This window comes from Medicago sativa, chromosome 8 (genome assembly GCF_051527215.1).
Source record: "Medicago sativa cultivar Bolivia chromosome 8, Bolivia_mono, whole genome shotgun sequence".
In the NCBI taxonomy this organism is placed as follows: domain Eukaryota; kingdom Viridiplantae; phylum Streptophyta; class Magnoliopsida; order Fabales; family Fabaceae; genus Medicago; species Medicago sativa.
Window position 1 is genome coordinate 25,957,612 of NC_140756.1, and position 22,292 is coordinate 25,979,903.

General features: G+C 47.6%; 1 protein-coding gene across 1 annotated transcript; it reads left to right on the forward strand.

Moving 5' to 3' along the window:
• The first annotated feature begins 17,010 nt into the window (after nucleotides 1-17,010).
• Nucleotides 17,011-22,292, forward strand: LOC146897934 (uncharacterized). The gene is made up of 4 exons (XM_085736483.1): nucleotides 17,011-21,412; nucleotides 21,505-21,617; nucleotides 21,719-21,854; nucleotides 21,985-22,292. The coding sequence occupies exons 1-4, from the start codon at nucleotides 17,011-17,013 to the stop codon at nucleotides 22,290-22,292; spliced, it is 4,959 nt and encodes a 1,652-aa protein (XP_085592609.1).

Genomic DNA, 22,292 nt, shown 5'->3' on the forward strand with positions numbered 1-22,292 from the left:
AAAAAGGAGGGCGTTACAACTCTCCCCAACTTAAAAGAATTTCGTCCTCGAAATTCAAGCACAATAGAAAATAAATTTAGTCATTACTTCTTCAAACAAAACACAAAAATCACATCAAGTTAGTCAGTTAAACATGATCACATAAAAAACATAACTACTAAGTAGAAAACATGACAACACGATACAACGACTCATCTACTTGGCCGGACGGACCGACCTGCTCTGATACCAATTGTAACACCCCGTTTTCCCAACGTAAAAATTTCATAATTAAAAATCAGAGTAATTCAACTTTAAACGTGGACCATCATAACTTTCTCAAAGGACTTTGCCGAACCTCAGGGGAGTCCAGTCTTATGTCATCATCACTTCGCCTTGTCCCAAGACTCGTGCTTGGGGGGCTGTGGACCGTCATAATATTCCTAAAGGCTCATTATCCCTCCATTAGGGCCTAGGCGCCCTCCATAATGACCAAGTCGCCCGTTAGAAGGGCCACCAGGCCCAGGCGCGTCTTCCATGAAGCCGCCGCCTCACTTAAGTCTCTAGAACCCTCTAAAAACACCAAAAGTACGCCAATGCCCCTGTTGCTTGGAAACCAAGCAACCAAGGCCCAAGCCCGTAAACAGGCTATAAATAACACTCTTGAGAGCAGTCTCAAGGCATCCAATAATCAGTCTAAACCCTAGCATACAATACTTACCCTAGTATCCCTTACCGTACTTTTTGCAAGTACAAAACGGAATGCTACATTTCTTAAAAATTCGTAAACTGAATAAATAACAATTTATTCTTCAAAATCATTTAACATAAGTAATTCAAAACTTCGCAGCGGAAATTAGTTCATTCAACATAAAAAGTCTTTGGCACGCATGCCTCATCAGAAAATCTCATAAGTCTTAGTTCAATATTTATTCATAAAAGTTCATAAACAATACGTAAGGAATAGAAGTAAAGTCAAGTCCCATCCCGTTACGTATCAGAGCACCTAGACACGCATGTGAGGAGTCCACTCACGACGCCTCTAATCTTGATTACCTGCAAGTTACCCATACGAAGAGCAACATTTCCAAGCAGAGGGGTGAGATTTCTCAAAACAAAAATATTAAACATATAAATCATATAAAGTACATTCAACAACTTAAACATCTTATAACTCATTAATCATATCTAACAACTTAAATTTCCTTAACTAGTATCATTAATCTTCCTACATTAGTCATAAACTATCGTAACACTAATTATAAACATCTTCATATATCATCAATTACTAATCTTAAACATCATTATATAACATCAAATAATAGTCACCAACAATCACATAGCATCAATATCAATCATAAGCATCAACATGTAATTCATATAAGTATCATTATCAAAGCATATCATTTATTGAAAACAACTTCATAATTAAGTTCATAATCAACTTCTTAAACAAACATCATCATTAAATCATAACCAAGTATCATCATATATTCAACAACTCCAGACATCATAACATCAGCAAAAAGTGACTCTCAATTGGTGATGAGTCAAATCACGGGCGAGTATCAGACCAAGGACTCTCAACTCATCAAATATTTGACAAAAGTACAAGACCTCGCCAAAAGGTTCGTGTTCTTCGAAGCAGTTTACGTACCACGAGAACAAAACGCCAGGGCCGACCTACTGGCCAAACTCGCCAGCACTAAACGGCCAGGGAACAATAGGACAGTCATCCAAGAAGTTATTACAACGCCCAGCACCAATAACGAAAGTGTGCATCACATCGTTAAGGGAGAGGAAGGATGGATGGAACCATTGCTAAGATACTTAACTGGATCATTCACGCCTAAAAACAGCGAAGAGGAACAGACAGTACGAAAAAGAGCTTCCAAATTTGTCATCATATCAGGAAAACTCTACAAACGAGGACGAACGAATCCGTTGCTGCGCTGCTTGAGTGAAGATGAGACCCAGTTAGTATTGCTCGAGGTGCATGAAGGCGTTTGTGGCAGCCACATCGGAGGACGCGCGCTGGCGGCAAAGCTACTCCGCGCAGGATACTACTGGCCCACTATGCTTCAGGACAGTTCAGACTTCGTAAAAAAATGCGACAAGTGCCAAAGATTCTCCGACAAAAAGCACGCTCCAGCCCAGGAGCTAACTTCTGTGTATTCTCCATGGCCCTTTCACAAATGGGCGGTTGACATAGTCGGCCCTTTTCCTCTCGCCCCAGGACAGCTGAAGTTTCTTATCGTGGGCGTTGACTATTTTACTAAATGGATCGAGGCGGAAGCGGTCGCCAAAATAACAGCCGAAAGGGTCAAGAAGTTCTACTGGAAAAGGATTATTTGCCGCTTTGGGCTCCCCAGGTGCATAGTATCGGACAACGGAACGCAGTTCGCAAGCTCAACAGTAGTAGACTTCTGCAAGCACTTAGGAATCCAAACAAACTTCGCTTCAGTGATCCATCCACAAGCCAATGGACAAGCCGAATCAGCGAATAAAGTCATTCTGAACGGAATCAAGAAAAAGCTAGAGGCGGCCAAGAGCCTTTGGGCAGAGCAGCTACATGAGGTAAGTGTAGTAAATTAATCTAAGATGTTAAAATAAAATTCTTTGATTTTGAGATATTCCATGAATAGATTACGATAAGAGCCACGTCCACGCAAGTACAGGTACTATGGTCATATCACACTACTCCGCACTCCACCACCAAGGAAACACCATTCACAATGGTTTACGGCACGGACGCCATGCTACCCGTGGAAATAGATACTCCCACGTGGCGACGAGAAGCGTTTTCGGAAGAAGGTACCGTATTGTTATTAGACCATCTAACACATTTTTTGTGCAGGGAAACAAACTTTACTTCAGAACGAATTGACTTAACCGTTTCTCCAATTTACGTTATTTTATTTCTGTACAAAAGCAAACGATGCAGGTATGGCAGTAAGCATGGATGTCATTGATGAAGTGAGGGAACAAGCCCACATCCGCGAGTTCGCTGCCAAACAAAGAGCAGCTCGCCGCTACAATTCTAGAGTGACACCCAGGGAGTTGAAGGAGGGCGATCTGGTATTAAAACAAGTCGTCGCCCCAACAAGAATTGGCAAGCTATTTCCCAACTGGGAAGGCCCCTACAGAATCCGAGAGAAGTGCTCGCATGGTGCATACAAGCTGGAAGAATTGAACGGAGTGGCTATTCCCCGCACCTGGAATATAGCCAATCTACGCCATTATTATAGTTAATGTCTTTTTGATTTATGAATAAGGATGGCGTACTGCCACCACGATGAATATTGTTATTTCTTTGTTATTTCTTCAAGATATTAAAGAAGCATAAGGTTAGGGTAGCACTCTTTTCCCCTGCAAGGGCAGGGGTTTTTAACGAGGCGCCCTCTCCTTTCCATATATGATTGTCTCTCCACGTGTCACTTGTTATTTTCCATTTTTTAGAAAGGACGACCCGACACAAAGAAAAAGTAAAAGATATTGCGACCACCCTGAAGAGGGTTCGACTAAATAAGTCGCTAGCAACAATATAGGCGGCCACCCTGAAAAAAGAGGGTTCGACTAAATAAGTCGCCGAAAGAAAAAGTAAAAGATATTGCGACCACCCTGAAGAGGGTTCGACTAAATAAGTCGCTAGCAACAATATAGGCGGCCACCCTGAAAAAAGAGGGTTCGACTAAATAAGTCGCCGAAAGAAAAAGTAAAAGATATTGCGACCACCCTGAAGAGGGTTCGACTAAACAAGTCGCTAGCAACAATATAGGCGGCCACCCTGAAAAAAGAGGGTTCGACTAAATAAGTCGCCGAAAGAAAGAAGAAACGAAATCATCCCAAAACGAGAAGCTAAATATACTATGCGCGCCACCAAAATGAATTTCCACCAAGCAAAGATTTTAAGGCGCCACAAACTCTAAAGACGCCATGACCTTCCACATGGGAGTCATAAAAAGTCGAAGGAAAATTGCGAATGTAAATGCTTTTCAATCAAGATAAATATAAGCGGGGCCGCCTACGCAAGCATTGTTTAAACAAGAGTAGGATGAAATTCGCAAAGTTTAAGTTAAAAACGCATTACACATTGTTCAAAATAAAGGCGCTACACAAAGCCGCCATAGTTAGGTACAACATTAAAATTACTCGTCATCTACCAGCTGACCATCCACAATGACTTTGAACGGATCGAGCTCCTCCAACTTGGCCTCTGGGTTAAAAAGAGCAACTTGTTCGGTAGCCAGCTTGAATCCATTCTGGAAATACACAGCTAGAGAGCGCCTTCCCTCGTCCACCGCCAAGTTAGACTTCTTCAGAGCCGCGTCCTTCTCGTCTCTCTCTTTCTCAGCAGCTTCCTTTTCCCGCTTCATCTCCTCCATGGCCTTCTCCGCAGCTTTCTTTTCTTTCAACGCGTCCGATAGTCGCCCCTCCAAACCAACAGCTTTGTGCTTCCATTTTTCCACATCCTCTGCAGCATCCAAATGTTTCTTTTCCAAGGATCCATACTTCAACTCCCAGGCATGACTCAACAGCAGAGTACGAAGGGCAGCTGTGCCAACGTCGGCGACCAAGTCACTAGACTTCGCCTTCACCGCCGCTTCAACATCAACCTGAGCAAATGGAACCCTCTCCGCCATGTACCTGCGAAATAAAGCAGCCAAGCTCATTTAAATTGCGATGACTAAAAATCGAGATTCCAAACAAACAACAAGGAAAGGGAGTTTACCGGCGGAAGTCGAACTCTGAATGCCAGAACGACTCCATGGCTAGGTCGTTCAGAGAAGTACCCCCAACGTTAGCACGCGCCGAGGAACGGCTGCCTCCTGATCTGGCCCCCTTGCCGGTTCTCGCCCTCTTGGAAGATGGCGAGTCAAGATGGATAACAGCGTTCCCATCAGCCGCTGACTCCGGCTCATCCGCTTCGGCACCCCCAGCGTCATCCTTCGAAGAAGCCTCCTTCCTTTTCAGCTTCCTCAAGGACATTCCCGCCGGATCACTTGTCACATACCCTTCAGGGTCCTTGCTCGCCTCCAGCTCCGCAAGGTATTTCCTCATCTCCGCTCCAGTCAAAGGCAGCATCTCTCCTGCAAAGAAAAAAGAAGTGAAAAAAGAAAGATCAGTAAAAGCAAAATGGGAACCAACAGAAATACGACAAGCAAGGCCAAGTAGGACACTCACGCAAGTAAGCCGTCAAGCGTGTCTCATCACCTTCCCTATTCAACAGTTCATTAATCTTGGTCAGAGGAACCTCTTCAAGGAATTGTACCAAGGTTCGTTCATAGGAGGACATGGCGTCCAAGTCGTATCCCCTCACCGCCAGAGGATTATTTGTCCACCTCAGAGGAAACTTGGGCTTGCCATCCAACAGCACTGACGAAGTTGAACATCCAGGTAATCCCTGGACTCTAACAAAGGTATCGCGCCACTCCTTCTTAAAGTTGCAGGCGTATTGGGGAAAAAGTCGCTTCCCGGGGTGAGCGCAGATGGCGATCCACGTACCTTTGTTGACGTCTTTCGTTCCATAGAAACAAAGGAACGCGCCAACAGAAGGCTCCAAACCTAAAGCCTTGCACAGTATCTCAAAAGCCCTAATGAACGCCCAACTATTAGGCCGAATTTGGGTCGGAGCCACGTTTAAGAACTTCAGGACATCCATTTCAAAGGGCGTGAACGGTATCTTCACGCCAAACTCCTCGAGAAAGGTGGTATAAACAAAATACGACTCGTCGCCCTCGCCAGCCATCTCCTGATCACAGACTCGCTCATCAGGATCGCAAGATAGCAACACCACATCCTCCTCGTTGCCAGTTGCGGAAATGTCAAAATTGCTCCTAAACTGGTCTACGGCCGAGACATCAATGTATAGCGACTCCTCCATACGCACCTCATCCGCAAAAGTAACCATTTCTACTGAGTTGACAAAGGAACCCTCGTCGTCAGATCCTGGCAAGAGTTCCTGAGGTGGCGAGTTGTCCTGAAAGTCCTCCTGTCTGCCCTGAGTTCCTGGAGTAGCAGACAGAATTACACAGTCACTATCCCTACCCGAATCAACGCTGGAATCGCTAGACAAGTCACTAAACAACTCCTCCCCGTGTAACCCAAAATAGTACTTATCCCAGTCAATAATCCCATCTGGCCCGGTAGCATGTCGCAAACATTCCTTCCTCAACTGATCCCTTTCGTTTGGGTCGGTAGGACTAATTAGTTTACCGTCCGCATCACAATCCCTAATTAAAACCATCCCCCTAGAAGCTACGATCGCACTTAAAGCAAAAAATGAAAATAATAAGAGAAGAAGTGACAAAAGGACGAAAAATACCTGTGTAAGCGTTTGGCACAAATCGTCGAAGCTTCAGGCAAGCTGGTATAGCGAAATGAGGGAGAAGGAAAGTGGAAAAAATATTGGAAGAACCAAACACGACCTTTTTATAGGGAGGCGAGAATTTCGTTTTAGGAAAGCGTGTCGCAGACGATTGAGTAGATTTAGGTCGTAGGATCGTGACGCGTGTCGTTCATCGGTAAAGCAGAATTCGAAACGGTCGCCATTAAGTTAAGCGCGCCTCGAATGCCTGTCACGCCCCGGGCGTCACAACACTCGGCGTTCACGCGTTCATGACGCAGTTAAAACACTTTCGCCCGCTTCCAATGACTCGTGCTTGAGGGGCGCAGGTGTTACGCGAATAAGTTAAGCGTGATATGTTCATCCTCAGGAAGTATCGGAACATCTCGTCACAGTCGTAAAGGCGTGCTGCGTGCACCCTTCATATGAACGCCCTCGAGAAGTGAGACCAGGGAGTATTAGATCCGTGAGGCAACGATACCTCGTGACATATCCCAAACACTTCGCCTTGTCCCAAGACTCGTGCTTGGGGGGCTGTGGACCATCATAACTTTCTCAAAGGACTTTGCCGAACCTCAGGGGAGTCCAGTCTTATGTCATCATCACTTCGCCTTGTCCCAAGACTCGTGCTTGGGGGGCTGTGGACCGTCATAATATTCCTAAAGGCTCATTATCCCTCCATTAGGGCCTAGGCGCCCTCCATAATGACCAAGTCGCCCGTTAGAAGGGCCACCAGGCCCAGGCGCGTCTTCCATGAAGCCGCCGCCTCACTTAAGTCTCTAGAACCCTCTAAAAACACCAAAAGTACGCCAATGCCCCTGTTGCTTGGAAACCAAGCAACCAAGGCCCAAGCCCGTAAACAGGCTATAAATAACACTCTTGAGAGCAGTCTCAAGGCATCCAATAATCAGTCTAAACCCTAGCATACAATACTTACCCTAGTATCCCTTACCGTACTTTTTGCAAGTACAGTTGGCGCCGTCTGTGGGAAGAGGTAAAACTAGCCTTGACCACGTTCCTGGATCGCAGATCGTGATTCAGAAACCCTTAAACTAGACCTCTAAATCGTGAAACTCCTTGGCGATTTAGAAACCCTAACCCCTTTCGACCAACCTAAATCGCACCTCACGTACGATTTAGAGAAAGGCCTCACCATGGCAACCGCTGAAGAATTAGAGACCATGCGAACTCAACTCGCTCAGTTGAAAGAACACAACGAGGCCCTACAAGCCTCGATGGAGACCATGCAACAGAAACAGCAAGAAGAAAAAGATGAATCAAACCACGGCGAGATGGACGACCCGGAGCCTCAACCCCTGTCCGCCGAGATATGGGGCGCGCCAGTCCCAGAAAACTTTAAGACTCCTCACCTCTCCGTTTTCGATGGAAAAAGCGATCCCATGGAACACGTCACGGCCTTCAATACTCGCATGGCCGTCGTCGGAGCTCCTGATTCCCTTAAGTGCAAATTATTGGCTGGTACCTTCTCGGATGCTGCCCTACGCTGGTATATGAACCTTCCCCGATTCTCCATCGTCAGTTATCCAGATATGACAAGGAAACTTATCCAACAGTTCTCGGCAAGTCGCCACCGGAAGGTCCCTGCCACCAGCCTTTTCAACGTGCGACAGGGGCACAACGAATCCCTCAGAGACTACCTGGCAAGGTTCAACGAAACAACTATAAAGGTAGTTAACCCTAATCAAGAAGTATTTGTGGGCGCTTTCCAGAATGGCCTTCGGGCGGGTCAGTTCAATGAGTCGCTAGCTCAGAAACCTGCCGATTCCATGGAGGAAGTAATCGCCAGAGCGGATTGCTATATCAAAGGAGAGGAAAGCAACGCAGAGAAGAAAGCCAGGGACGCCAAGGAACGGGCGTCGACCAATACGGAACGGGACGCCAAGGAACGGGCGTCGACCAATACGGAACGGCGACCTTACCAACCGCCTTCCAACAGGGATCGCGCCCCCTATCAGAAAGCAGAAAAACGAAACTATGCGCCCTACACCTACAGGCCGCGCGCAGAAAACTTCACCCCTCTGAACACTAGACCAGAGCGCATCATGAAGGAAATCTACGAAACTAAGCTAATACGGGAACCACCCCCACCACGATTCAACACCATGGGAGCTGACAAGGACAAATGGTGCAAGTATCATAGGATAAAGGGTCACGACACTGATTCGTGCGTACACTTGCGCCGCGAAATTGAGAGGTTAATACAAAATGGCAAGCTAAGGGGGTACGCCCAGGACCGCCGGGGCGAAGACAAGCACGAGGGGGAAAACAAAAAAGAGGGATCACCAGAAGGAAAGAGGCACACACTGAACACAATTTCTGGCGGTTTCTCCGGAGGAGGAGAGTCGAGTTCGTCCCGCAAGAAATATGTAAGACAGGTCATGCTTTGCCAAGAATATGAGAAGCAAATTCCAGAACACGAGCCTGACGTATCCTTTACTTCGAAGGATTACAAAGACGTCGTGCCACATGACGACGATCCCATGGTGGTCACGCTGCAAATATTCAAATGGGACGTAAAGAGAGTACTAATAGACCCAGGAAGCTCAGCTGACATCCTCTACTACGACACTTTCGACCGAATGGGGTTAGATCCGGAACAATTGCAGCCCTTCAGAGGCACGTTGGCGGGGTTCACCGGCGAGCAAGTCCACGTCAGGGGCTACATTACCCTTAAGACAACGTTCGGTCACGGATCCCATGCCAAAACTGTTCGCGTACGGTATCTCGTAGTCAACTCACCAAGTTCCTGCAACATCATCATTGGGCGTCCCGCTTTCAACTTGCTGGGCGGTTTCCTATCAACAAAATTCTTGGTCATGAAATACCCCCTTGACAACGGAAAAATAGGCACCATCAAGGGCGACCAAAAGCAGGCCAGAGAATGCTATCACAATAGCCTGCGCCTACAGAAGACTCGGAAGAAATCCGCCAACGAAGTCGCACACGAAGTCAACGTGATAGATCTCGACCCCAGGGAAGAGTTCCAACAAGAACGAATAGAGCCCACCGAAGACCTGAAAGAAGTCTCCATCGGTCCTGAAGCCCATCAAACAACTAAGATTGGTACGTCGCTTAGCAAAGAAGAAGAAGCCGCCCTCATAGATCTACTCCGAAAGAACCTAGATCTTTTTGCTTGGCATCCGTCCGAAATGCCAGGGATGGACCCTGACATTGCTTGCCACCACCTATCCATCAAGCCAGGCATTAAACCAGTTGTACAACGAAAGCGTAAGATGGGCGAGGAAAGAAGGAAAGCCGTAGACGAAGAGGTAAAGAAACTAGCAGACGCCCGTTTCATTAGCGAAATCAAGTACCCCACATGGTTGGCTAATACTGTTCTGGTAAAAAAGGCAAATGGAAAGTGGAGAATGTGCGTGGACTATACCGACTTAAACATGGCGTGCCCCAAAGATCCTTACCCACTCCCGAACATCGACCACCTAATTGACAACGCCTCAGGCTTCGGGACTCTGAGTTTCATGGACGCATACTCAGGTTACAATCAAATTAGGATGGACCCCTTGGATGCCCCCAAGACAGCATTTATGACCAACACGAAGAACTACCACTACGAAGTCATGTCCTTCGGCCTCAAAAACGCCGGAGCCACTTTTCAAAGATCCATGGACATGGCTTTCGCCCAACAAATAGGAAGGAACCTGGAAGTATACATCGACGATCTGGTGGCAAAAACAAAGGAAGGGCGCAGCCATACTGAAGACCTGGAAGAAATCTTGGGACAAGTGAGAAAATACAGAATTCGGTTGAACCCAGCTAAGTGTTCTTTCGGAGTACAGGCGGGAAAGTTTTTGGGTTTCCTCTTGACAAGACGGGGTATAGAAGCAAATCCAGACAAGTGTCAGGCGGTCATCGACATGAGAAGCCCCTCCAGCATCAAAGAGGTCCAGCAGCTAACAGGACGATTAGCCGCACTATCTCGTTTCCTATCTTGTGCGGGCGATAAAGCTTTCTCCTTTTTCGCATCCATCAGGAAAAAAGAGAAATTCGAGTGGACGCCAGAATGTGAAGAGGCCTTCCAGCAGATCAAGAGGTTCTTATCTAGCCCGCCTATCCTTCAACGACCAAGCCCGAGCGCCGTCCTGTTCCTATACTTGGCTATTTCTGAAAACGCCATGAGCACAGTCCTGGTCGAAGACTCGGACGCAGGTGAAAGGCCAATCTACTTTGTCAGCAGAGTGTTCAAGGGTGCTGAATTGCGATATCAGAAGCTAGAACGCCTGGCCCTTGCAGTGGTAACTACGGCGAGGAAGCTCCGACCGTACTTCCAAAGTCATAAGATTGTGGTGAAGTCAGATTATCCCATCAAGCAAGTCCTCGGAAAGCCAGATCTAGCCGGACGAATGGTCGCGTGGTCCATAGAGCTATCAGAGTACGATGTCCAGTTCGTACCAAGGGGGAGTATTAAGTCTCAGGTATTAGCAGATTTTGTCGTAGAGCTCACATCGCCTGCACAAGCACGCCCCCCATTTGTGTGGCTTTTATCCGTCGATGGCTCCTCCAATTTAAAAGGGAGCGGGGCAGGCATCGTCTTGGAGGGACCAGAAGATATCCTCATAGAACAATCCCTCAGATTCGAATTCAAAGCAAGCAACAATCAAGCGGAGTACGAAGCGCTAATTGCCGGCATGATTTTGGCGCAAGAAATGGGAGCAGAAAACCTGAGAGCAAAAAGTGACTCTCAATTGGTGATGAGTCAAATCACGGGCGAGTATCAGACCAAGGACTCTCAACTCATCAAATATTTGACAAAAGTACAAGACCTCGCCAAAAGGTTCGTGTTCTTCGAAGCAGTTTACGTACCACGAGAACAAAACGCCAGGGCCGACCTACTGGCCAAACTCGCCAGCACTAAACGGCCAGGGAACAATAGGACAGTCATCCAAGAAGTTATTACAACGCCCAGCACCAATAACGAAAGTGTGCATCACATCGTTAAGGGAGAGGAAGGATGGATGGAACCATTGCTAAGATACTTAACTGGATCATTCACGCCTAAAAACAGCGAAGAGGAACAGACAGTACGAAAAAGAGCTTCCAAATTTGTCATCATATCAGGAAAACTCTACAAACGAGGACGAACGAATCCGTTGCTGCGCTGCTTGAGTGAAGATGAGACCCAGTTAGTATTGCTCGAGGTGCATGAAGGCGTTTGTGGCAGCCACATCGGAGGACGCGCGCTGGCGGCAAAGCTACTCCGCGCAGGATACTACTGGCCCACTATGCTTCAGGACAGTTCAGACTTCGTAAAAAAATGCGACAAGTGCCAAAGATTCTCCGACAAAAAGCACGCTCCAGCCCAGGAGCTAACTTCTGTGTATTCTCCATGGCCCTTTCACAAATGGGCGGTTGACATAGTCGGCCCTTTTCCTCTCGCCCCAGGACAGCTGAAGTTTCTTATCGTGGGCGTTGACTATTTTACTAAATGGATCGAGGCGGAAGCGGTCGCCAAAATAACAGCCGAAAGGGTCAAGAAGTTCTACTGGAAAAGGATTATTTGCCGCTTTGGGCTCCCCAGGTGCATAGTATCGGACAACGGAACGCAGTTCGCAAGCTCAACAGTAGTAGACTTCTGCAAGCACTTAGGAATCCAAACAAACTTCGCTTCAGTGATCCATCCACAAGCCAATGGACAAGCCGAATCAGCGAATAAAGTCATTCTGAACGGAATCAAGAAAAAGCTAGAGGCGGCCAAGAGCCTTTGGGCAGAGCAGCTACATGAGGTAAGTGTAGTAAATTAATCTAAGATGTTAAAATAAAATTCTTTGATTTTGAGATATTCCATGAATAGATTACGATAAGAGCCACGTCCACGCAAGTACAGGTACTATGGTCATATCACACTACTCCGCACTCCACCACCAAGGAAACACCATTCACAATGGTTTACGGCACGGACGCCATGCTACCCGTGGAAATAGATACTCCCACGTGGCGACGAGAAGCGTTTTCGGAAGAAGGTACCGTATTGTTATTAGACCATCTAACACATTTTTTGTGCAGGGAAACAAACTTTACTTCAGAACGAATTGACTTAACCGTTTCTCCAATTTACGTTATTTTATTTCTGTACAAAAGCAAACGATGCAGGTATGGCAGTAAGCATGGATGTCATTGATGAAGTGAGGGAACAAGCCCACATCCGCGAGTTCGCTGCCAAACAAAGAGCAGCTCGCCGCTACAATTCTAGAGTGACACCCAGGGAGTTGAAGGAGGGCGATCTGGTATTAAAACAAGTCGTCGCCCCAACAAGAATTGGCAAGCTATTTCCCAACTGGGAAGGCCCCTACAGAATCCGAGAGAAGTGCTCGCATGGTGCATACAAGCTGGAAGAATTGAACGGAGTGGCTATTCCCCGCACCTGGAATATAGCCAATCTACGCCATTATTATAGTTAATGTCTTTTTGATTTATGAATAAGGATGGCGTACTGCCACCACGATGAATATTGTTATTTCTTTGTTATTTCTTCAAGATATTAAAGAAGCATAAGGTTAGGGTAGCACTCTTTTCCCCTGCAAGGGCAGGGGTTTTTAACGAGGCGCCCTCTCCTTTCCATATATGATTGTCTCTCCACGTGTCACTTGTTATTTTCCATTTTTTAGAAAGGACGACCCGACACAAAGAAAAAGTAAAAGATATTGCGACCACCCTGAAGAGGGTTCGACTAAATAAGTCGCTAGCAACAATATAGGCGGCCACCCTGAAAAAAGAGGGTTCGACTAAATAAGTCGCCGAAAGAAAAAGTAAAAGATATTGCGACCACCCTGAAGAGGGTTCGACTAAATAAGTCGCTAGCAACAATATAGGCGGCCACCCTGAAAAAAGAGGGTTCGACTAAATAAGTCGCCGAAAGAAAAAGTAAAAGATATTGCGACCACCCTGAAGAGGGTTCGACTAAACAAGTCGCTAGCAACAATATAGGCGGCCACCCTGAAAAAAGAGGGTTCGACTAAATAAGTCGCCGAAAGAAAGAAGAAACGAAATCATCCCAAAACGAGAAGCTAAATATACTATGCGCGCCACCAAAATGAATTTCCACCAAGCAAAGATTTTAAGGCGCCACAAACTCTAAAGACGCCATGACCTTCCACATGGGAGTCATAAAAAGTCGAAGGAAAATTGCGAATGTAAATGCTTTTCAATCAAGATAAATATAAGCGGGGCCGCCTACGCAAGCATTGTTTAAACAAGAGTAGGATGAAATTCGCAAAGTTTAAGTTAAAAACGCATTACACATTGTTCAAAATAAAGGCGCTACACAAAGCCGCCATAGTTAGGTACAACATTAAAATTACTCGTCATCTACCAGCTGACCATCCACAATGACTTTGAACGGATCGAGCTCCTCCAACTTGGCCTCTGGGTTAAAAAGAGCAACTTGTTCGGTAGCCAGCTTGAATCCATTCTGGAAATACACAGCTAGAGAGCGCCTTCCCTCGTCCACCGCCAAGTTAGACTTCTTCAGAGCCGCGTCCTTCTCGTCTCTCTCTTTCTCAGCAGCTTCCTTTTCCCGCTTCATCTCCTCCATGGCCTTCTCCGCAGCTTTCTTTTCTTTCAACGCGTCCGATAGTCGCCCCTCCAAACCAACAGCTTTGTGCTTCCATTTTTCCACATCCTCTGCAGCATCCAAATGTTTCTTTTCCAAGGATCCATACTTCAACTCCCAGGCATGACTCAACAGCAGAGTACGAAGGGCAGCTGTGCCAACGTCGGCGACCAAGTCACTAGACTTCGCCTTCACCGCCGCTTCAACATCAACCTGAGCAAATGGAACCCTCTCCGCCATGTACCTGCGAAATAAAGCAGCCAAGCTCATTTAAATTGCGATGACTAAAAATCGAGATTCCAAACAAACAACAAGGAAAGGGAGTTTACCGGCGGAAGTCGAACTCTGAATGCCAGAACGACTCCATGGCTAGGTCGTTCAGAGAAGTACCCCCAACGTTAGCACGCGCCGAGGAACGGCTGCCTCCTGATCTGGCCCCCTTGCCGGTTCTCGCCCTCTTGGAAGATGGCGAGTCAAGATGGATAACAGCGTTCCCATCAGCCGCTGACTCCGGCTCATCCGCTTCGGCACCCCCAGCGTCATCCTTCGAAGAAGCCTCCTTCCTTTTCAGCTTCCTCAAGGACATTCCCGCCGGATCACTTGTCACATACCCTTCAGGGTCCTTGCTCGCCTCCAGCTCCGCAAGGTATTTCCTCATCTCCGCTCCAGTCAAAGGCAGCATCTCTCCTGCAAAGAAAAAAGAAGTGAAAAAAGAAAGATCAGTAAAAGCAAAATGGGAACCAACAGAAATACGACAAGCAAGGCCAAGTAGGACACTCACGCAAGTAAGCCGTCGAGCGTGTCTCATCACCTTCCCTATTCAACAGTTCATTAATCTTGGTCAGAGGAACCTCTTCAAGGAATTGTACCAAGGTTCGTTCATAGGAGGACATGGCGTCCAAGTCGTATCCCCTCACCGCCAGAGGATTATTTGTCCACCTCAGAGGAAACTTGGGCTTGCCATCCAACAGCACTGACGAAGTTGAACATCCAGGTAATCCCTGGACTCTAACAAAGGTATCGCGCCACTCCTTCTTAAAGTTGCAGGCGTATTGGGGAAAAAGTCGCTTCCCGGGGTGAGCGCAGATGGCGATCCACGTACCTTTGTTGACGTCTTTCGTTCCATAGAAACAAAGGAACGCGCCAACAGAAGGCTCCAAACCTAAAGCCTTGCACAGTATCTCAAAAGCCCTAATGAACGCCCAACTATTAGGCCGAATTTGGGTCGGAGCCACGTTTAAGAACTTCAGGACATCCATTTCAAAGGGCGTGAACGGTATCTTCACGCCAAACTCCTCGAGAAAGGTGGTATAAACAAAATACGACTCGTCGCCCTCGCCAGCCATCTCCTGATCACAGACTCGCTCATCAGGATCGCAAGATAGCAACACCACATCCTCCTCGTTGCCAGTTGCGGAAATGTCAAAATTGCTCCTAAACTGGTCTACGGCCGAGACATCAATGTATAGCGACTCCTCCATACGCACCTCATCCGCAAAAGTAACCATTTCTACTGAGTTGACAAAGGAACCCTCGTCGTCAGATCCTGGCAAGAGTTCCTGAGGTGGCGAGTTGTCCTGAAAGTCCTCCTGTCTGCCCTGAGTTCCTGGAGTAGCAGACAGAATTACACAGTCACTATCCCTACCCGAATCAACGCTGGAATCGCTAGACAAGTCACTAAACAACTCCTCCCCGTGTAACCCAAAATAGTACTTATCCCAGTCAATAATCCCATCTGGCCCGGTAGCATGTCGCAAACATTCCTTCCTCAACTGATCCCTTTCGTTTGGGTCGGTAGGACTAATTAGTTTACCGTCCGCATCACAATCCCTAATTAAAACCATCCCCCTAGAAGCTACGATCGCACTTAAAGCAAAAAATGAAAATAATAAGAGAAGAAGTGACAAAAGGACGAAAAATACCTGTGTAAGCGTTTGGCACAAATCGTCGAAGCTTCAGGCAAGCTGGTATAGCGAAATGAGGGAGAAGGAAAGTGGAAAAAATATTGGAAGAACCAAACACGACCTTTTTATAGGGAGGCGAGAATTTCGTTTTAGGAAAGCGTGTCGCAGACGATTGAGTAGATTTAGGTCGTAGGATCGTGACGCGTGTCGTTCATCGGTAAAGCAGAATGCGAAACGGTCGCCATTAAGTTAAGCGCGCCTCGAATGCCTGTCACGCCCCGGGCGTCACAACACTCGGCGTTCACGCGTTCATGACGCAGTTAAAACACTTTCGCCCGCTTCCAATGGCTCGTGCTTGAGGGGCGCAGGTGTTACGCGAATAAGTTAAGCGTGATATGTTCATCCTCAGGAAGTATCGGAACATCTCGTCACAGTCGTAAAGGCGTGCTGCGTGCACCCTTCATATGAACGCCCTCGAGAAGTGAGACCAGGGAGTATTAGATCCGTGAGGCAACGATACCTCGTGACATATCCCAAACACTTCGCCTTGTCCCAAGACTCGTGCTTGGGGGGCTGTGGACCATCATAACTTTCTCAAAGGACTTTGCCGAACCTCAGGGGAGTCCAGTCTTATGTCATCATCACTTCGCCTTGTCCCAAGACTCGTGCTTGGGGGGCTGTGGACCGTCATAATATTCCTAAAGGCTCATTATCCCTCCATTAGGGCCTAGGCGCCCTCCATAATGACCAAGTCGCCCGTTAGAAGGGCCACCAGGCCCAGGCGCGTCTTCCATGAAGCCGCCGCCTCACTTAAGTCTCTAGAACCCTCTAAAAACACCAAAAGTACGCCAATGCCCCTGTTGCTTGGAAACCAAGCAACCAAGGCCCAAGCCCGTAAACAGGCTATAAATAACACTCTTGAGAGCAGTCTCAAGGCATCCAATAATCAGTCTAAACCCTAGCATACAATACTTACCCTAGTATCCCTTACCGTACTTTTTGCAAGTACAGTTGGCGCCGTCTGTGGGAAGAGGTAAAACTAGCCTTGACCACGTTCCTGGATCGCAGATCGTGATTCAGAAACCCTTAAACTAGACCTCTAAATCGTGAAACTCCTTGGCGATTTAGAAACCCTAACCCCTTTCGACCAACCTAAATCGCACCTCACGTACGATTTAGAGAAAGGCCTCACCATGGCAACCGCTGAAGAATTAGAGACCATGCGAACTCAACTCGCTCAGTTGAAAGAACACAACGAGGCCCTACAAGCCTCGATGGAGACCATGCAACAGAAACAGCAAGAAGAAAAAGATGAATCAAACCACGGCGAGATGGACGACCCGGAGCCTCAACCCCTGTCCGCCGAGATATGGGGCGCGCCAGTCCCAGAAAACTTTAAGCCTCCTCACCTCTCCGTTTTCGATGGAAAAAGCGATCCCATGGAACACGTCACGGCCTTCAATACTCGCATGGCCGTCGTCGGAGCTCCTGATTCCCTGAAGTGCAAATTATTGGCTGGTACCTTCTCGGATGCTGCCCTACGCTGGTATATGAACCTTCCCCGATTCTCCATCGTCAGTTATCCAGATATGACAAGGAAACTTATCCAACAGTTCTCGGCAAGTCGCCACCGGAAGGTCCCTGTCACCAGCCTTTTCAACGTGCGACAGGGGCACAACGAATCCCTCAGAGACTACCTGGCAAGGTTCAACGAAACAACTATAAAGGTAGTTAACCCTAATCAAGAAGTATTTGTGGGCGCTTTCCAGAATGGCCTTCGGGCGGGTCAGTTCAATGAGTCGCTAGCTCAGAAACCTGCCGATTCCATGGAGGAAGTAATCGCCAGAGCGGATTGCTATATCAAAGGAGAGGAAAGCAACGCAGAGAAGAAAGCCAGGGACGCCAAGGAACGGGCGTCGACCAATACGGAACGGGACGCCAAGGAACGGGCGTCGACCAATACGGAACGGCGACCTTACCAACCGCCTTCCAACAGGGATCGCGCCCCCTATCAGAAAGCAGAAAAACGAAACTATGCGCCCTACACCTACAGGCCGCGCGCAGAAAACTTCACCCCTCTGAACACTAGACCAGAGCGCATCATGAAGGAAATCTACGAAACTAAGCTAATACGGGAACCACCCCCACCACGATTCAACACCATGGGAGCTGACAAGGACAAATGGTGCAAGTATCATAGGATAAAGGGTCACGACACTGATTCGTGCGTACACTTGCGCCGCGAAATTGAGAGGTTAATACAAAATGGCAAGCTAAGGGGGTACGCCCAGGACCGCCGGGGCGAAGACAAGCACGAGGGGGAAAACAAAAAAGAGGGATCACCAGAAGGAAAGAGGCACACACTGAACACAATTTCTGGCGGTTTCTCCGGAGGAGGAGAGTCGAGTTCGTCCCGCAAGAAATATGTAAGACAGGTCATGCTTTGCCAAGAATATGAGAAGCAAATTCCAGAACACGAGCCTGACGTATCCTTTACTTCGAAGGATTACAAAGACGTCGTGCCACATGACGACGATCCCATGGTGGTCACGCTGCAAATATTCAAATGGGACGTAAAGAGAGTACTAATAGACCCAGGAAGCTCAGCTGACATCCTCTACTACGACACTTTCGACCGAATGGGGTTAGATCCGGAACAATTGCAGCCCTTCAGAGGCACGTTGGCGGGGTTCACCGGCGAGCAAGTCCACGTCAGGGGCTACATTACCCTTAAGACAACGTTCGGTCACGGATCCCATGCCAAAACTGTTCGCGTACGGTATCTCGTAGTCAACTCACCAAGTTCCTACAACATCATCATTGGGCGTCCCGCTTTCAACTTGCTGGGCGGTTTCCTATCAACAAAATTCTTGGTCATGAAATACCCCCTTGACAACGGAAAAATAGGCACCATCAAGGGCGACCAAAAGCTGGCCAGAGAATGCTATCACAATAGCCTGCGCCTACAGAAGACTCGGAAGAAATCCGCCAACGAAGTCGCACACGAAGTCAACGTGATAGATCTCGACCCCAGGGAAGAGTTCCAACAAGAACGAATAGAGCCCACCGAAGACCTGAAAGAAGTCTCCATCGGTCCTGAAGCCCATCAAACAACTAAGATTGGTACGTCGCTTAGCAAAGAAGAAGAAGCCGCCCTCATAGATCTACTCCGAAAGAACCTAGATCTTTTTGCTTGGCATCCGTCCGAAATGCCAGGGATGGACCCTGACATTGCTTGCCACCACCTATCCATCAAGCCAGGCATTAAACCAGTTGTACAACGAAAGCGTAAGATGGGCGAGGAAAGAAGGAAAGCCGTAGACGAAGAGGTAAAGAAACTAGCAGACGCCCGTTTCATTAGCGAAATCAAGTACCCCACATGGTTGGCTAATACTGTTCTGGTAAAAAAGGCAAACGGAAAGTGGAGAATGTGCGTGGACTATACCGACTTAAACATGGCGTGCCCCAAAGATCCTTACCCACTCCCGAACATCGACCACCTAATTGACAACGCCTCAGGCTTCGGGACTCTGAGTTTCATGGACGCATACTCAGGTTACAATCAAATTAGGATGGACCCCTTGGATGCCCCCAAGACAGCATTTATGACCAACACGAAGAACTACCACTACGAAGTCATGTCCTTCGGCCTCAAAAACGCCGGAGCCACTTTTCAAAGATCCATGGACATGGCTTTCGCCCAACAAATAGGAAGGAACCTGGAAGTATACATCGACGATCTGGTGGCAAAAACAAAGGAAGGGCGCAGCCATACTGAAGACCTGGAAGAAATCTTGGGACAAGTGAGAAAATACAGAATTCGGTTGAACCCAGCTAAGTGTTCTTTCGGAGTACAGGCGGGAAAGTTTTTGGGTTTCCTCTTGACAAGACGGGGTATAGAAGCAAATCCAGACAAGTGTCAGGCGGTCATCGACATGAGAAGCCCCTCCAGCATCAAAGAGGTCCAGCAGCTAACAGGACGATTAGCCGCACTATCTCGTTTCCTATCTTGTGCGGGCGATAAAGCTTTCTCCTTTTTCGCATCCATCAGGAAAAAAGAGAAATTCGAGTGGACGCCAGAATGTGAAGAGGCCTTCCAGCAGATCAAGAGGTTCTTATCTAGCCCGCCTATCCTTCAACGACCAAGCCCGAGCGCCGTCCTGTTCCTATACTTGGCTATTTCTGAAAACGCCATGAGCACAGTCCTGGTCGAAGACTCGGACGCAGGTGAAAGGCCAATCTACTTTGTCAGCAGAGTGTTCAAGGGTGCTGAATTGCGATATCAGAAGCTAGAACGCCTGGCCCTTGCAGTGGTAACTACGGCGAGGAAGCTCCGACCGTACTTCCAAAGTCATAAGATTGTGGTGAAGTCAGATTATCCCATCAAGCAAGTCCTCGGAAAGCCAGATCTAGCCGGACGAATGGTCGCGTGGTCCATAGAGCTATCAGAGTACGATGTCCAGTTCGTACCAAGGGGGAGTATTAAGTCTCAGGTATTAGCAGATTTTGTCGTAGAGCTCACATCGCCTGCACAAGCACGCCCCCCATTTGTGTGGCTTTTATCCGTCGATGGCTCCTCCAATTTAAAAGGGAGCGGGGCAGGCATCGTCTTGGAGGGACCAGAAGATATCCTCATAGAACAATCCCTCAGATTCGAATTCAAAGCAAGCAACAATCAAGCGGAGTACGAAGCGCTAATTGCCGGCATGATTTTGGCGCAAGAAATGGGAGCAGAAAACCTGAGAGCAAAAAGTGACTCTCAATTGGTGATGAGTCAAATCACGGGCGAGTATCAGACCAAGGACTCTCAACTCATCAAATATTTGACAAAAGTACAAGACCTCGCCAAAAGGTTCGTGTTCTTCGAAGCAGTTTACGTACCACGAGAACAAAACGCCAGGGCCGACCTACTGGCCAAACTCGCCAGCACTAAACGGCCAGGGAACAATAGGACAGTCATCCAAGAAGTTATTACAACGCCCAGCACCAATAACGAAAGTGTGCATCACATCGTTAAGGGAGAGGAAGGATGGATGGAACCATTGCTAAGATACTTAACTGGATCATTCACGCCTAAAAACAGCGAAGAGGAACAGACAGTACGAAAAAGAGCTTCCAAATTTGTCATCATATCAGGAAAACTCTACAAACGAGGACGAACGAATCCGTTGCTGCGCTGCTTGAGTGAAGATGAGACCCAGTTAGTATTGCTCGAGGTGCATGAAGGCGTTTGTGGCAGCCACATCGGAGGACGCGCGCTGGCGGCAAAGCTACTCCGCGCAGGATACTACTGGCCCACTATGCTTCAGGACAGTTCAGACTTCGTAAAAAAATGCGACAAGTGCCAAAGATTCTCCGACAAAAAGCACGCTCCAGCCCAGGAGCTAACTTCTGTGTATTCTCCATGGCCCTTTCACAAATGGGCGGTTGACATAGTCGGCCCTTTTCCTCTCGCCCCAGGACAGCTGAAGTTTCTTATCGTGGGCGTTGACTATTTTACTAAATGGATCGAGGCGGAAGCGGTCGCCAAAATAACAGCCGAAAGGGTCAAGAAGTTCTACTGGAAAAGGATTATTTGCCGCTTTGGGCTCCCAGGTGCATAGTATCGGACAACGGAACGCAGTTCGCAAGCTCAACAGTAGTAGACTTCTGCAAGCACTTAGGAATCCAAACAAACTTCGCTTCAGTGATCCATCCACAAGCCAATGGACAAGCCGAATCAGCGAATAAAGTCATTCTGAACGGAATCAAGAAAAAGCTAGAGGCGGCCAAGAGCCTTTGGGCAGAGCAGCTACATGAGGTAAGTGTAGTAAATTAATCTAAGATGTTAAAATAAAATTCTTTGATTTTGAGATATTCCATGAATAGATTACGATAAGAGCCACGTCCACGCAAGTACAGGTACTATGGTCATATCACACTACTCCGCACTCCACCACCAAGGAAACGCCATTCACAATGGTTTACGGCACGGACGCCATGCTACCCGTGGAAATAGATACTCCCACGTGGCGACGAGAAGCGTTTTCGGAAGAAGGTACCGTATTGTTATTAGACCATCTAACACATTTTTTGTGCAGGGAAACAAACTTTACTTCAGAACGAATTGACTTAACCGTTTCTCCAATTTACGTTATTTTATTTCTGTACAAAAGCAAACGATGCAGGTATGGCAGTAAGCATGGATGTCATTGATGAAGTGAGGGAACAAGCCCACATCCGCGAGTTCGCCGCCAAACAAAGAGCAGCTCGCCGCTACAATTCTAGAGTGACACCCAGGGAGTTGAAGGAGGGCGATCTGGTATTAAAACAAGTCGTCGCCCCAACAAGAATTGGCAAGCTATTTCCCAACTGGGAAGGCCCCTACAGAATCCGAGAGAAGTGCTCGCATGGTGCATACAAGCTGGAAGAATTGAACGGAGTGGCTATTCCCCGCACCTGGAATATAGCCAATCTACGCCATTATTATAGTTAA